This window comes from Musca vetustissima, unplaced genomic scaffold, assembly GCF_032173495.1.
Source record: "Musca vetustissima isolate MV318-11 ecotype Yass unplaced genomic scaffold, APGP_CSIRO_Mvet_v1 utg49292, whole genome shotgun sequence".
NCBI lineage: Eukaryota > Metazoa > Arthropoda > Insecta > Diptera > Muscidae > Musca > Musca vetustissima.
In genome coordinates this window covers 50657-65760 of record NW_026878145.1, presented here as the reverse complement: position 1 = coordinate 65760, position 15104 = coordinate 50657, and the positions used below count along the sequence as shown (strand labels likewise).

Below are 15104 nucleotides of genomic sequence, written 5' to 3'. Positions count from 1 at the left end.
TGACTTGAAATCATAAAACATTGATTAATTCAACAAACCAGATAGTTTGAAAAATAATTGGATTACACACTCTGTTCTTATCAGATTACTGTGTCATACCCACACAACTAATAATGGTATCTTCACATATTTGTTCTAATAATAGATTTATTTAAATGGAATCAATTGAACAACAAACCAACATTCTTAATTTAATGCAGCGTTATGTGGGAGCATTGTTTAATCGGAATGGAGTGACAAACCAACATTACAAAAACATTCCTACACAATCCGATGAAAATACATCACTTACCCCATCCAGTGGCACGGGTGCAATGTGTCCTCTGAGATACGACAATTTTGGAAAATGCCATAATTTTGATTTAAATGGCTTACCGGCTAAATCCGCCAATGCCATCAGTGTCAATTCCTTGGCGTATTGAGTCCGTATGGAAAAAATTCTAGTACGAATATTTTCTATTCTTAGACGCGGTTCGATCACTTGCAATTCCCGCAATATATTTCGATGGGCTTTTAATCGCTCCATACGATTGCTATAATTTTTGTGATTTTTATTGTAAAGACATTCATGTTTCTCGTAGAGTTCAATCAGTTTTGTTATTAGGACTCGATGCCAATATACGCGCTTCCTGTCAGGATACGGAAATAAATTGGTATGAGGTGCATAGATAGAGCATCTGTACTTACTTTCGATGTGTTGTTTTCATTTTGTAATGTCCGTCCGTGGGAAGAACGTCTTGAAATTAAATGAATTCTGAACGCAAGCAATCTCGAGATTTTCTACGTGCGATAATGTCGAGTTATGTTCTTCTACTGTCAAATCTCGCACTGATAATGCCGTTCAACAAATGACGACTTGGTGGGTTTCAAAGATTTCACTGCGACTAACGAATGGTGACGAAGAAAATTAACGAAAAAAACGCCGGTATATACATAATAGAGTGTAACGCAAACATATGCTACGATGTACCGATCGAAGCGAAATTATGAACATGCAATTTAAATTTATAGAATAATGGGTATTATATATATACATATATATATAACTCCCAAATATCATTGCGTGCTATTTCGGGTAAAAGGCACACCAAGCATTTAATATTCATCAAATTGATACGAAATATTTAATAGCATAAATCAGCACATAGTTGGTTCCGTTTTAGCTTTCATATAAAATCAGTTGGATGTTATATTTTTCGATTATTTTTGAGTCTATTATCTATAGACTGAGGGGAAAAACACTTTGCGAAATTAACACCGTTCGTTGTCGATTTTTCATCATGCGTTGTCACTTTGGTTTTGACAACGCTTGCTGTCAATTTGTCAACAGGCGTTTAGTATTTGACCACGATACGTTGTCATGTTTGAGAATGTGACAACGAACGTTGTCAAACTTGAGAATATGACAACGAACGTTGTCAACATGTTTTCATATGTGTTCAAATCAGCAACTATGCTTGTCAATCGAATGCATTTTCTTCATTGTTATCGTACTTCTGAAAGTGAATGGACGCATTGCACAAATAAAGAATTAAACCAGTAAGGAAAGTAGTAAAGTCGGACGGGCCGACTATATGATACCCTTCACCACAATCTTAAACAGGACTATTAACATGAAATTGGATGAAATAAAATATGTGATATTTATTTAAATGTGAATCTAGCTAGATCTCTCCATAAAGTATGTAAATCGACTTCAAACAAATATAAACAGGTCATCCGTTGGGCTATTTCTGTACTTCTAGAAAACGCAACTACGTAATTCTATGCTCAATTTTGTAAGTTGTGCAAAATTTGATGTCAATCTGACTAACATGAGCAGTTTGATGCCCAATTTACTTGAAATCTGGCGAAAATATATATGGAAGCTCTATTCAAATATTATGCGATTTCAAACAAACTTGTCACAGGTTAGGTTATACTAATTTCAGAACGTTTTGTTCCTATCAGCATATTGGTTCCTTAGTGCGTCAATTACTTAAAATAAATCTATAATAAAAGGGAGCTATATCTAAATCTGGACCGATTTTCACGAAACTTGTCAGACATCACTCTAGACTCAATTCAGTACGTTATGCCAAATTTCGTGCAAATCGAAAGAATATATAGGGACTTTGGTGCACCATTTATATGAAATCGGACGAAACAATATATGGGAGCTATATCTAAATCAGGACCGATTTTCACGAAACTTGGAAGACGTCATTCTAGGCTCAATTCAGTACGTTATGCCAAATTTCGTGCAAATCGAAAGATATATAGGGACTTTGGGGCACCATTTACATTAAATCGGACGAAACTATATATTGGAGGTATATCTAAATCTGGACCGATTTTCTCGAAACTTGGCAGACATAATTCTAGGCTCAATTCAGTACAAATGCCAAATTTGGTGCAAATCGAACGATATATAGGGACTTTGGTGCACCATTTACATGAAATCGGACGAAAATATATATGGGAGCTATATCTAAATCTGGACCGATTTTCACGAAACTTGGCAGACATCATTCTAGACCTAAATGATTAGGCTGTACCAAATTTCGTGCAAATCGAAAGATATATAGGGACCGTTTACATTAAATCGGTTTAATATATATATATATAAGAGCTATATCTAAATATGAACCGATTTTTCCCAATTTCAATGGGGTTCGTCCTTGGGCCGAATAGGTGACATATGCCAAATTTCATCCAATTCGGATCATAAATGCGACCTGTACTTTGTTTACAATTTAACATGGACAGACAGACGGACGGACATGCATAAATTGACTTAGAAAGTGATTTTATGCATATTCTCAAAAGGAACCATGTGTCTATCTCGTTTCCTTTTGCCCGTTACAAACATATGCACAAAGACATAATACACTGTACCACAGTGTGGTGAAGGGTATAAAAATGGAAAAAAATCAGAAAATCATTTTTCAAGAACAAAATGAAATAATTGGCGAGTAATACATGCATTTAAAACGCCAAAGTTGCAGAGGACGCTGATGACGATCATCACATTTTAAAATCCCTAGAACCCATAAATATGGATTCTGCTCATAAATATTTGAAAGGAAAGTAAATTTAAATCTAATTTACTTTCTTTAAATATGTCATACTTATTTTTGTCAATATTTTAGCGGCACAGGTAACATTTCGGAATTTGCAGTGTATAAAAAAAGAAGATTTAAAGAAGACAATACAACCATTGGGAATGCGTGTGGAGATCAGGGAAAAACTCTTTGCTTGGATAAAAACAAAGGTGTTATATTCGTATTGTTATGAAAAACTTTATAAATATATTACTATATTTATAGCTTGGAATCGACGATAAAACAAAGTCTATGCCATTTAAAATGGATGAATGGAAATTTTACTTATTTCTTTTAATAAAAAAATTTTTGAAATAAATATTTGTTTTTATTGACATTACTCTGGTAACAAAATGAGAATGGTATGGATATTTAAAAATTCACACCAAAGAATGTCCATTCAACACCGCTATGGTGACAATTTTTGACCACAGAGTGTGTCAATTTGTACACGTTCGAGCTCAAAACCGTTGTTAAAATCTCGGTATCGAATTGACAACGCAGTGTTCAAGTTGACCATAAACGGTGTTGCTACACTATTGACACCGTATGTGGGTATAAAAATTTTGTATATATTATCTAGAGATTGATATAAATTGGTATAGAAAAAAAATAAAAAAAAAGTAAAATGGTGTCAGTGGGTGTTTTCGAGAGATATATACCCTCAGTCTATAGTTTACGGAGGTGTATGAAATTACACAAAGCCTGTATTATTCGCTTTATATAAATTATAAGTACATTTTTGCTTATAACTTTGGTTTGGTTGGTCGATGATTACCAAAATTTCAGATAATTTAAATTAAGGACCATAGTATCTAAAAACGTAAAGAACTTTAAAACATGCTAATTCGACTTAGCATACTATGGTTCGGAGGCGTCGATATGTATTATGGTTTTCGCATTCGAAACTTAACCAACATATTGCCTATTGTCAAAGCTGAACTCAAACGAATCAAAACAAACATAAAATCTATCTCTATACATAAATACAATTTTCTTGAAATGTATTCAACCTCAAGAATAAATTCAAGTTTCGTAGTACAGAGTTGTTTAATGTTATCTATCTGAAAGAATTTTGGCGGTAGGTAACAGAATTGCCATAGAAAATTATTTGAAAAATCATTCTACCACTACCAGGGGATCAGAAAACATAAAAAAATAAAATAAAACGTACAAAAAATGTTAATCATTTGTTTAAACATCCATGCTAAGTTAAATCAAATTACTAAACATTTTTGTTGTTGTTGTCTTCTACACGTGAAGGTGTGGTTTACTCGGTCATGGGTTAACCTTAACAAAGGTCGCTGTGGTATTAGGAATGCAGCAATTATCTCAAGGACATACACAACTCGATTCATTCATTCATTCAATCGTTTGTTCGTTCGCTTTATGGTTAATTAACAACCAAAACACACTATATGACGGATTGCCGAACTGACTGTGTTTTAACAACAAATGAAGTAATATTTGTCTTTGGCCAAATTGTGGTTTAGTCGCTCAAGATGGTTTTATGTTAATTGGTATAGACATGGGGGATTCGTCGTTGGTGTTTCAATTGACGAAAATGCGTGAGATAACATGTTAAGAGGTGATGTATAAAATAACAACTTAATTAATTTCATTTATATTTATCGATAAAATTAGCTGTGTCTGGTTACTTTTCCAGTAACATTTACTCAGTGAGTTCTATTTCGGAGAGTAAGCCATTTTTACTCTCTTCTGGATAATACTTGAAAATATAGAAGACTAAAGATGACCGATTATAGAAATAGATGACACATAGACGACACTCAGTTAAAATAGATGAAATGGGATATGCGAATAGAATTTTCTTTTATATAGATTTATTATAAGCAAACCCCCATTTGCGTTTTTATACCCTTCACCACACTGTGGTACAGGGTATTATGTCTTTGTGCATATGTTTGTAACAGGCAAAAATAATCGAGATAGACTCATGGTTCCTTTTGAGAATGTGCATAGAATCACTTTCTGAGTCGATTTATGCATGTCCGTATGTTCGTCCATGTATTTTTGTTAACAAAGTACAGGTCGCATTTATGATCCGATTAGAATGAAATTTGACACAGGACACTTAATTGGCCCAAGGACGAACCCTATTGAAATTGGAGAAAATCGGTCTACGTTTAGGTATAGCTCCCATATAAGGTATTTTGAGGTTTTTGAGCGCGTTTTTTAACTGAATTCGCTGAAATTTGGTACTTTGAGTTCTTTTTGGGAAGCAAATCTCTCTACCAAAAATTATAAATAAGGGTCCATTCTTTCGGATAGCCCCCATATAAGGGTACCCCCAATTTTCGGTATTTTGGGGGTTTTATCGCATTTTTCGACCGAATTCGCTGAAATTTGGTACTTTGAGTTCTTATTGGGTAGCAAATTTCCCTACCAAAAATTATAAATAAAGGTCAATTTTTTTGGTATTTTCGGGTTCTTGGGCTCGTTTTATAACTGAATTCTCTGAAATTTTGTACATTGGGTTCTTATTTGGTATCAAATTACTCCACTAAAAATTATAAATATTGGTCCAGTTTTTTCTGGTAGTCCCCATATAACGGTACCCCCAAATTGTTGGTATTTTGGAGTTCTTGAACCAAATTCTTTTTATACTCTTCACCACACTGTGGTACAGGGTATTATGTCTTTGTGCATATGTTTGTAACAGGCAAAAGGAAACGAGATAGACACATGGTTCCTTTTGAGAATATGCATAGAATCACTTTTTAAGTCGATTAATGCATGTCAGTCTGTCCGTCCGTCCATGTATTTTTGTTAACAAAGTACGGGGCGCATTTGTGATCCGATTTGAATAAAATTTGGCACAGTTCACTTATTTGGCCCAAGGACGATCCCTATTGAAATTGGGAAAATCGGTTAAGATTTAGATATAGCTCCCATATATATTTTCGTCCGATTTTATGTAAATGGTACACCAAAGTCCCTATATAATCTTCGATTTGCACGAAATTTTGTCTCAGCATTCTGAATTACGCCTAGAACGGTGTGTGCCAAGTTTTGTTGGAATCGGTTCAGATTTAGATATAGCTCCCATATATATTTTCGTCTGATTTTAGGTAAATAGTGCACCAAAGTCCCTATATATCCTTCGATTTCGTGAAAATCTGTTTAGATTTAGATAGAGCTCCCATATATATTTTCGTCCGATTTTATGTAAATGGTGCACCAAAGTCCCTATATATCCTTCTATTTGCAAGAAATTTGGATTTATAAGTAAATGAAGAACTCAAACTGTGGCCGAACATGTGACAAGTTTCGATGAAATCGGTTTAGATTTCGATATTTTGCTTTTAATTTATTTACATAATGTTGTCCTATTGTAAGAAGCAACTCTATATCTGACCAAAATTTAGTATAGGTTGCAGAATGACATGTTTAATTTCATGTTTCCTTCAAAAATGCGACGTCTGTTAGGATCCCATCTATTGAATATGCCCAAAGTGGTGAAGGGTATCTTATAGTCGGCCCCGTCCGACTTTTCTACTTTCCTTACTGGTTTAATATTGTTTCATGTTTGTATTAATATCCCAAAAAATGTTATTGAAATCTGACCTGCGGTAAATTTTCCACATATTTTTTTGTGGTAGTCTTTGACATTCAATGGTAATTTTATTTATAAAAGATTCGTAAATATTATTAGTGTATCTCATGACAAATTAAACCTGAGTTATATTATGAGGAAGTGGAGAATCCTCGCCTCATTTGAAAGGAACGGCGGTGTCGTCGCGAAGTTCGCTACTGATTCTGCGGGAGAAGAATATTTGAGGAAGAACAAAGGTGAGCTTGTTTATGGAATGAGGAAACTCTGTTTCCGCCTCCCATCTCCAAAACAATAAGCAGGCAGCAGCAAGCGCTTAACGTGGTCGAAATTAATCTGCATCACTGTAGAGCATCAGCTGCTGAACTGTTACTCACCCTCTCTTCCTTAAATACCGACGTGGTGCTCATTCAGGAACCTTACGACATTTTAGAGCTTGTTTACTTCTGTCGTACATACCAAGTCTATGAAAAGAGGTTACCGTGACCTTCATCCTGAAAGCCTGGAAGCCGAGTCATAAGTTACCAAAAGACTATAGACCGATTAACCTTTCTTCCTTTCTACTCAAGACTTTGGAAAGGTTACTAGACTCAGAAATTAGAAATTGACCATAGTAAACTTAGTAAATCCAAGTATGCTTACATCAAAGGCAGATCAGTGGATACATAACGCTAGATTATGATCTCTTTAGGGGGGATAGTCATATCAGTAACCATATTCCCCCTCATAGGGACTTTCATGGCATCAAAGTTGAATTTCCTAGTAGGGAATCCTAGACTAGTGGCTCCTTAACTCTGCCAGGTCTGTCAATCTTCACAGACGGGTCTAAGATGGAGGAAGGCGCAGGCGTTTACTGTAGGGAATTAGGAATATACAACTCATATAAACTCAACAATAACTGTAGCGTTTTTCAAGCAGAGATTCTTGCAATCACGAAAGCGGCCGAGATAGTAAAAGCACTTAAAGCCGACATCACGGGACCAGTGACTAGATATGTCGATAGTCAGGCGGTCCTGAAAGCGGTGAAGTCGCATACTATAAATTCGAAAGCAGTTCATGATTGTAAGACCGTTTTGAATGATATACGACAGATAGTTGGTCTATGCTGGGTTCCAGGACATAATGACATTGAAGGGAATGAGATAGCCGACGGGCTTGCTCGAGGGGGCTCACACCCGTCCAATCTTCTGATTGAGAGATCTGTGAAACCTCCCATCAGCTATTTCATTGGCAGAATCCGTGCGTTCCATTGCGAGGTAGTCGGTAATAGATGGCTAAGGGAACCTGCTTGCAGAATCTCAAAACCTATCTGGCCTGAATTCTCTCGTAAAAGAAAGTCTTCGCTGCTGGAACACAATAAGAGGGAGATCAAAATCGTTGTGGGGATTATAGCTGGTCACTGCAAAATTAGATCTCTTACTTCTAAGTGGGACTCCAGTGGAGAGGATTACTGTCGTCTATGTGAGGACGAAGAAGAACTGGAACAATTGAGCACATCCTCTGCAAATGTCCATCGCTGATCAGCAGAAGACATAAACAGTTTGGAAGATATGAATTTGATAATCTAGTCTTCTTCTCCAAAATAGACCCTAACCAAATTCTTCGCTTTGTCAAAAGATTGACTTCGCTAAAATAGTCTCTCTTCCGCCCCTTTTTTCTCACTGTCTTTTCTCCCTACTCTTCCACTACCTCTTTTCTTTTCTTTACGGGTACATATACATAAAGGATGATCACAATGGACATAGTCTCCGAGTGGACGGTTGTCACAACAACCGTACATCCCTAACCTATATTATACAAATTAAAAAAAAAAACTATGCAACTATATTAATAGCAAAACTACATTTTTACCAAGGAGTGGTAACACAATCCAAATCAAACTGAACTAAGTAATAAAAGTGTATCAAATATGCTATTCAAGTAATTCTTGTAAAAAATAGTAAAAGAGAATTAACTAGCATTAATTTTATTCGGTGAGTCAGATATAAATTTGACCGGTTGATCCTACATAACATGCTCCATAATTTGCCGAAGAATGTGACTTCTAAACGAAAGATCAAAGTCAATAATTGCACCGAGACACTTATGCTGCTGTAAGAAATCTATTCTATTCGCAAGAAAATGTTAAAGGAATACAAGAAGCGATTATAATTACTAAATTATGATTTGGTCTTTGATGGTTTGGCCATTAGCGAAATTCTAGTAGCCCAATCAACAAAACGATTTAAGTTTGCGTTTATATTACTTTAACTTACTAAATGCATGTCAACACAACTACCACTAAAGAGTAGTACAGTAGTTTTCGTTTATAGTCCACAACTATAGTTGCACAACTTTTGTGGACTATAAGCGAATTTGGACTATACCCTAATTTCGTTTTGAGTCTATTAATGGATTATAACTGAATCCTAATATAACACACTTCATGGACTATACACAAAGTATGTACTTTTCTAAATAAAATTCAAGTTTATTAAAAAAATTAATATATTTATTTAAAATAAATTAATTGTTTAAACAATAACTTATTATTTTTTAATTCAAATGCTTTGAAAGCTTATTGTAATGAAGTGCATTCCTCATCATTAAAATTATTATGACATTCTTCAAAAGAAGAAAATTCGCTTACACAGTTTTCCTCCTCTTCAATCTCAATAATATCTCTTTTCTGATTAAAACCTCCCTGAAAATATACAAAATAAACGTATTTAGGAATATGAAAAAATTTATTTTAATAAATATGGTGCATACCTTTTTAAAACAGTTTCCAATACATTCAGGCTTTACTAACCACCAGGCCAGCTTTATGAAATGCAAAGCATCCAATATGGTTATTGATTTAATATATTCGGAAACGGGGTTTCCTCTTTCAATAGCACAGATCTGTTTCTTAACAGTGATCTGTCTATAATGCTACTTAAATGAGTGGATTATTCCTTGATCAAGAGGCTGGATTATAGCTGTAGTATTTGGAGAAAGATACTGAACCGTAATATTTGTTAAGTTTATTGTGGTCTTATTACATGGCGCATTGTCAACAAATAGGATTATTTTCATTTTTAATTTATTCATATCTTCCTCCAATATTAAAAGTATTTCATTCCAGATATGAACAGTCATCCAACTATTTTTATTTGAAAAGTATGTAATGGAAATGTTTTTATTTTTGAAACATCGGGGCCGTCCGGGCTTTCCAATCACAAGCACACGTTTATAGGAACCTGTTGAGTTCCATTTTCCATCCTTTTGTTGGACTGCCTTTGTTAAAGCATGTTGTGTTTGGTAATGCTTTGTAATATAAACCGCTTTCGTCTCCATTAAAAATGCATTCTGGTGCATATTTTTGAACAATTTTAGGTAACTGGCCGTGTATAAAATTTGGGGCTTCATATTCATCACTGTCCTTCGATTCCCCACTGATTTTTCCCACACTTATTCTGTTGCGTTTCTTCCAACGGAGTAGCCATGATGTATTTGGCTCAAAATCTTTTTCTAATTTCACTGCAAATTCTTTTGCTTAGATTCCAGTTCAAAAAAAACAGGGTGGCCTATATGAAATTTTTTTCTATGCAATATTAGTTTTGCATGCACAGAAAATGTGGCCTTTAAACGAAAATGGACTATAAGCGAAGTGGACTAAAGAACAAATAATTTGTATGAATTTGGAAAAAAAAATGTCCGTAAATAGCACTTTTTTCGCTTATATCCGTCTTCGCCTTTAGGTGAAAAGTACTGCACATATATCATCTGCAAAAATAAATGTGGAGCAACATGGAGTATTTGTGTAAAAAGGATGGTTATTTATATATAAAGTAAACAAAAATGGGCCGAGGAAAGATCCCTGTGGTACTCCGGAGTACAAATTTGGAATACTAGATTAGGCACCATTGGCATTCATTTCTTCGGTTTCAACAAGTCGTAAGCATTTGCTTTTTAATTATATGTTCTAGTATTTTTGATAAAACCGACAAAATTGAGATGGTTCTCAAGTCATCCGGACCACGAAGAGTGCGTGATTTGAGAAAGGGCACCACACGAGCAGTCAATTTAATCTAGCCCAAAGGTCCAAGGGCGATTCAAAAAACATGCTGTTGTTTTTAGGCTTCTCCAAAAGCTTAAAACTAACAATGCATTAGCTTAATAATATCTTAACCTATATTCAGGGGATCAGAACCCAAGGACTACATATATCTACTCTCAACTCCTAAATTCAAAACCATGAATTTTAAGAGAGCTAAATGTTCTAAAAGAAGGCGGTAAGGTGTTAAAAATTCTGGAAATTCATACAAAAAATTATTTTCTTCAATAAAGGACACAAAAGCGGCACAAGTATTTGTATGTTTCTTAAACTCCTTGTACATTAGAACTTTTTACCGGGTTAACCTACTTTATGAGGATTTATTTGACATATATGCAAAGGAAATAACAATTGAAACCCACTGGGTTAACGAAATCCGGTTAAATGTAAACGTACTGTTACAGATCTAAAAAAAAACAAAAATAAATCAACTACAGAGGAAGGAGTCCGTAACTTAAATACTTTATAGAATAACAACATCGACCTTAAACTCACAAAACTTTCAAAAGTACAACCGAGTAACTCTTTAACATAAGGAGAAATGTGATCACGACGTGTAACACAATATACATATCGCATAACCCTATGGAACAGAAGTTTAAAGGCTGATGATGAAAAAATTTAACATTAGCTCTGTCTGTTTACTCGATATTTGGTACAATTGTTACCAAATGTTACTAAATGTTGTCTGTTTACCCAAAAATCCAGCAAAAGAGAGTCAAGTGAGACTGGAGTTTACTGAAAGAATTTTATTCAGTAAGATTTTGCAAACTCGGCCATTTTGAGATCAACTGTTTTATGACCAAACACAAAAATTATTTAAAACACTTTTTTAATTTGCAAAGTTCAATTTGAAGTTAAATTGTATAAAAATTACAGAAAATGGAAGAAAATTCGTAAGTAATGCAAAGTTTCATTAAATTAGAAACTAATTCCTTATATATTTTTAGACAAGTTCCAGGTAGAGGGTAATGTTTTGATGCAGGAAGCTTAAATGTTCCCGGGGAACATACCAAATCAATTTTACTTTTATTGTTCAATTTTATTTTTAATATTAAATACAATACAAATAATTATTGTGTTTGTTCTTTGATTGTTTGTTTATTTTGGCGCAAATCAAATGTTTTCTTGAATCAGCTGTAATTTGCTAAATCTTACTAATGTTAATGTTGTATGTTTACTTTTCTCAGTATTATCGCAAAAGACAGTAAAAAAGGCTTACTCTCTGAACTAGAACTTACTGAATAAATGTTACTGGAAAAGTAACCAGACACACCTATTAATTTCTAATTAAATTAGCAATGATTAATTTTGTCAAAGGCTTTCCAACAAGAAGAGATGCAGTGCCGCGATTACTCCTAAATCCATACTGGCTCTCATGCAGTAGAGCATTTTCACCGCTATAAAAGCAGTTTTACCTTCCTTTCGTACAATGGTTGGAATGACAATAACAGTTTCAATAGTATTCGATCTGATTTTTTTCACACTTCTAATATGATTATCACATACAAGTTGTATGAAAAACATCCTAGGAAAAGTTTTTACTTTCTTCATAACTCGTTGGACAATAGAATAAAAACACTTGTTTACTTGTAATGGTTTGTTTATTATAAATTTTGTAGCCATTGCAGATCTTTTGAAACTTCCTCGTCGTCTCCTTTCTTTGATTTTTTCGATTTTTTCTTCTTCTTAGAGCCGTCATCTGACTTGTTGCTCTCACTGTGCTTCCGCTTCTTTTTCTTTACCACTTCTTTGCCGACAAACTGTACCTCGTCATCTTCTTCATTATCACTATCAATTTCAATGGCTTTGGTGTTTTGTTGTTTTTGTTTAGGCTTTTCGCTTAATTTCTTAACTATGCTCTGTTTGAGAATTTCGGCTGACAGCTGATCTGCTTCAAGGAGACGTTTCTTAACAATTTGATCTATTTCTAGTTTATCCTCATACTGGAACCCTAACAGCGGATGCCTCACACGGATTTTTGAGGGCAAAGGAACTTTTTTCATGGGTGGACAGCACTCAGAAATGCGTTCCTCTGTAATAGATTCGGATGCTTTCAAACGGTTTCGCAAAACAATGGTTCCGCGCACAGGAAGCACACGCAAATCGTATCGGCCATTGCGAGAGCAGTATGCAAATGAATGTTGTTGTTTGCCTTCCACAAAGTCCACAGAAACTGATTCGAGATCATTAATAGATGTACGGCCTGGTATTTTTAGTTTTTCGTTTTCCAGTGACTTTAAATTCATTCCCTTGGGGCATTGTAGAAGCCAAATTTCGTTTTCTGTCACATCAATGTCTTCAATTTTTCCAATAGGTTTTACATCAGCCTCCGCTTCCAGTTCAGAGTAAATGCTATTTTCCGCCAGGAAAGACTCCCTCAGGGCAATTGGGTCCTTTGGGGGCATAGCAGGAGCGATTTGTTTAAATGAATAAAAATAAAAACAAAGTTTTTATGCACGTGGTATTCCGATCCCGTTTGTCCGCAACCGAGAAAAATTGAAAAACGTTCCACTTGCTAACGAATTGGGGATATGACAAAATAGCCGATGAAGAGAACACAAAGTAGGTTAACGAAATATTTACGAATGAGGTGGGATGGCAAATGCATGAGAACAACATTGTTGAGTCTTTTACACTATTCGTCATGAGAGTTTTTTCTCTCTCTCATTGGTAGGAACAAAAAGTACAAAAATGTACCTTATTTTACTTCAAATGATAATAAATCATAATTATCGAGAAAAATCGCCAATATGATAGGAACTATTCCCTATAGAGAAAGTGAATTTAGAGAGAGAACAAGATGTGTTAATCGGCCCACAGACTCGAAAACTGCGGTGTGAAACGCATCCACAAATCGATCGAATGATGAATTTTACAACTCTGGTAAGAAGAAATTTATTGGGTCGATTATGCATAGCAACCAAACTCCAGTTGCGATTTCAACTGACAACGCCACTGAAATAAAACTTAAGAGCACTACCTAAAATTCAACTAGGGCGTTCGACATTATTCACCACAAAAGTAAAACACGTGTATTTATATGAATGTTACCGAAATACGTCGACGTACGAATTTTCAAAGTAGAACAAATTCAACTATGACAGAACGTAGTACTGTTTTTTCTTTTGTTCGATTTTGTTAAGTCGACCTATTTGGGTAATACGGCCGTACAAAACATTTTGCCATATTGGGGATGTTGAATATTTTTGTACGCCTCGTTGAATAATTGGTAACGTTGTAACATTGTGAATTTCAACTTTTCTCAGTTGCCGTTGTGTACTTAGTTGAAGCATTAAACCCTGGTTTCCCAAAAGCCCGACGGCCAACAGCAATTCCTCCTCTCTTAAAACTGTGTGCAGCTCTGAGTTTTTTGTGGAGGTAATGACTTCAACCATGGCATGGCTCAATCCACAATGTCAGTGGTTTTGACCGAAGTTGTTCGGCTAATAGAGGAAAAGCTGTGTAAAATTTGTATTGTTTCCAAATTAACAGAGGAGGAAAAGGGGAAGAATAAAATTTTTTATTCGAAAACAAAGTTCCCGGGTGTTGTCGAATGTATAGATGGCATACACGTACACATCATGGACCCAAAAGAAGATGTTCGCCATTTTGTAGTAATTTTAACCATTATCCCAACCAAATTTCAGTTCTTATTGCTAAACACGACTAAACAGCAACCAGAAATAAATGGTTGCCGAAAAATTCTATTTGAAGCAACTGAAGTTGACAACAGTTTCCATAATTCAAATTTGGCAACTGGCAACGACACTAAACCATATGATTTGTGAATATCCATTAAGTATAATCCATGGTATAATTATTACAAGGTAGGGCACAGCTACCAACTGATTACAATTTTTTCCCAAGGTGTGTGTGTATTGTTTTGAATACTTGTTCATCAAATCAAAATATATATTTTGTGTATGTGTGTGTATTGTTTTGAATACTATGTCAAATAAATTCGAAATGAATTGAAATATTATTTTTTTCTTCGTTTTTAGTCTTGTGTTAAAAAATGTAAAATAAACACAAACACTTGTTGCGTATATTTATTTTATTTTTGGCAGAAGAAGCCACACGTGCATAGTTGCTATTTTGTTATTCATGTTGTTATGCCCTATCTTGTATTATTGTACCATGAGTTTAACGTCAATTTGTTTTGCCGAAACTAATTGTTTCGCCTTTAAATAAAAAAACACAACCAAAACACAATACAATTTATAATTTTGTAAGATAATTTACTTGAAAATGTTCTTTAAAATCTTGAAATAGTTCAAATGTGCTTCACAAAGACGATATTAATTGAATTGAAAGTTGCTAAAATATTAATATTTTCGTTATGACGTCTAACATAATTTTGTTTGTA

At 34.6% G+C, this 15104-nt stretch overlaps 1 protein-coding gene across 1 annotated transcript; it reads right to left on the bottom strand.

Moving 5' to 3' along the window:
- Nucleotides 1–12342: 12342 nt before the first annotated feature.
- Nucleotides 12343–13143, bottom strand: LOC133322948 (uncharacterized). Its single transcript, XM_061531900.1, has one exon. The coding sequence runs from the start codon at nucleotides 13141–13143 to the stop codon at nucleotides 12343–12345; it is 801 nt and encodes a 266-aa protein (XP_061387884.1).
- Between the last annotated feature and the right edge of the window lie 1961 nt (nucleotides 13144–15104).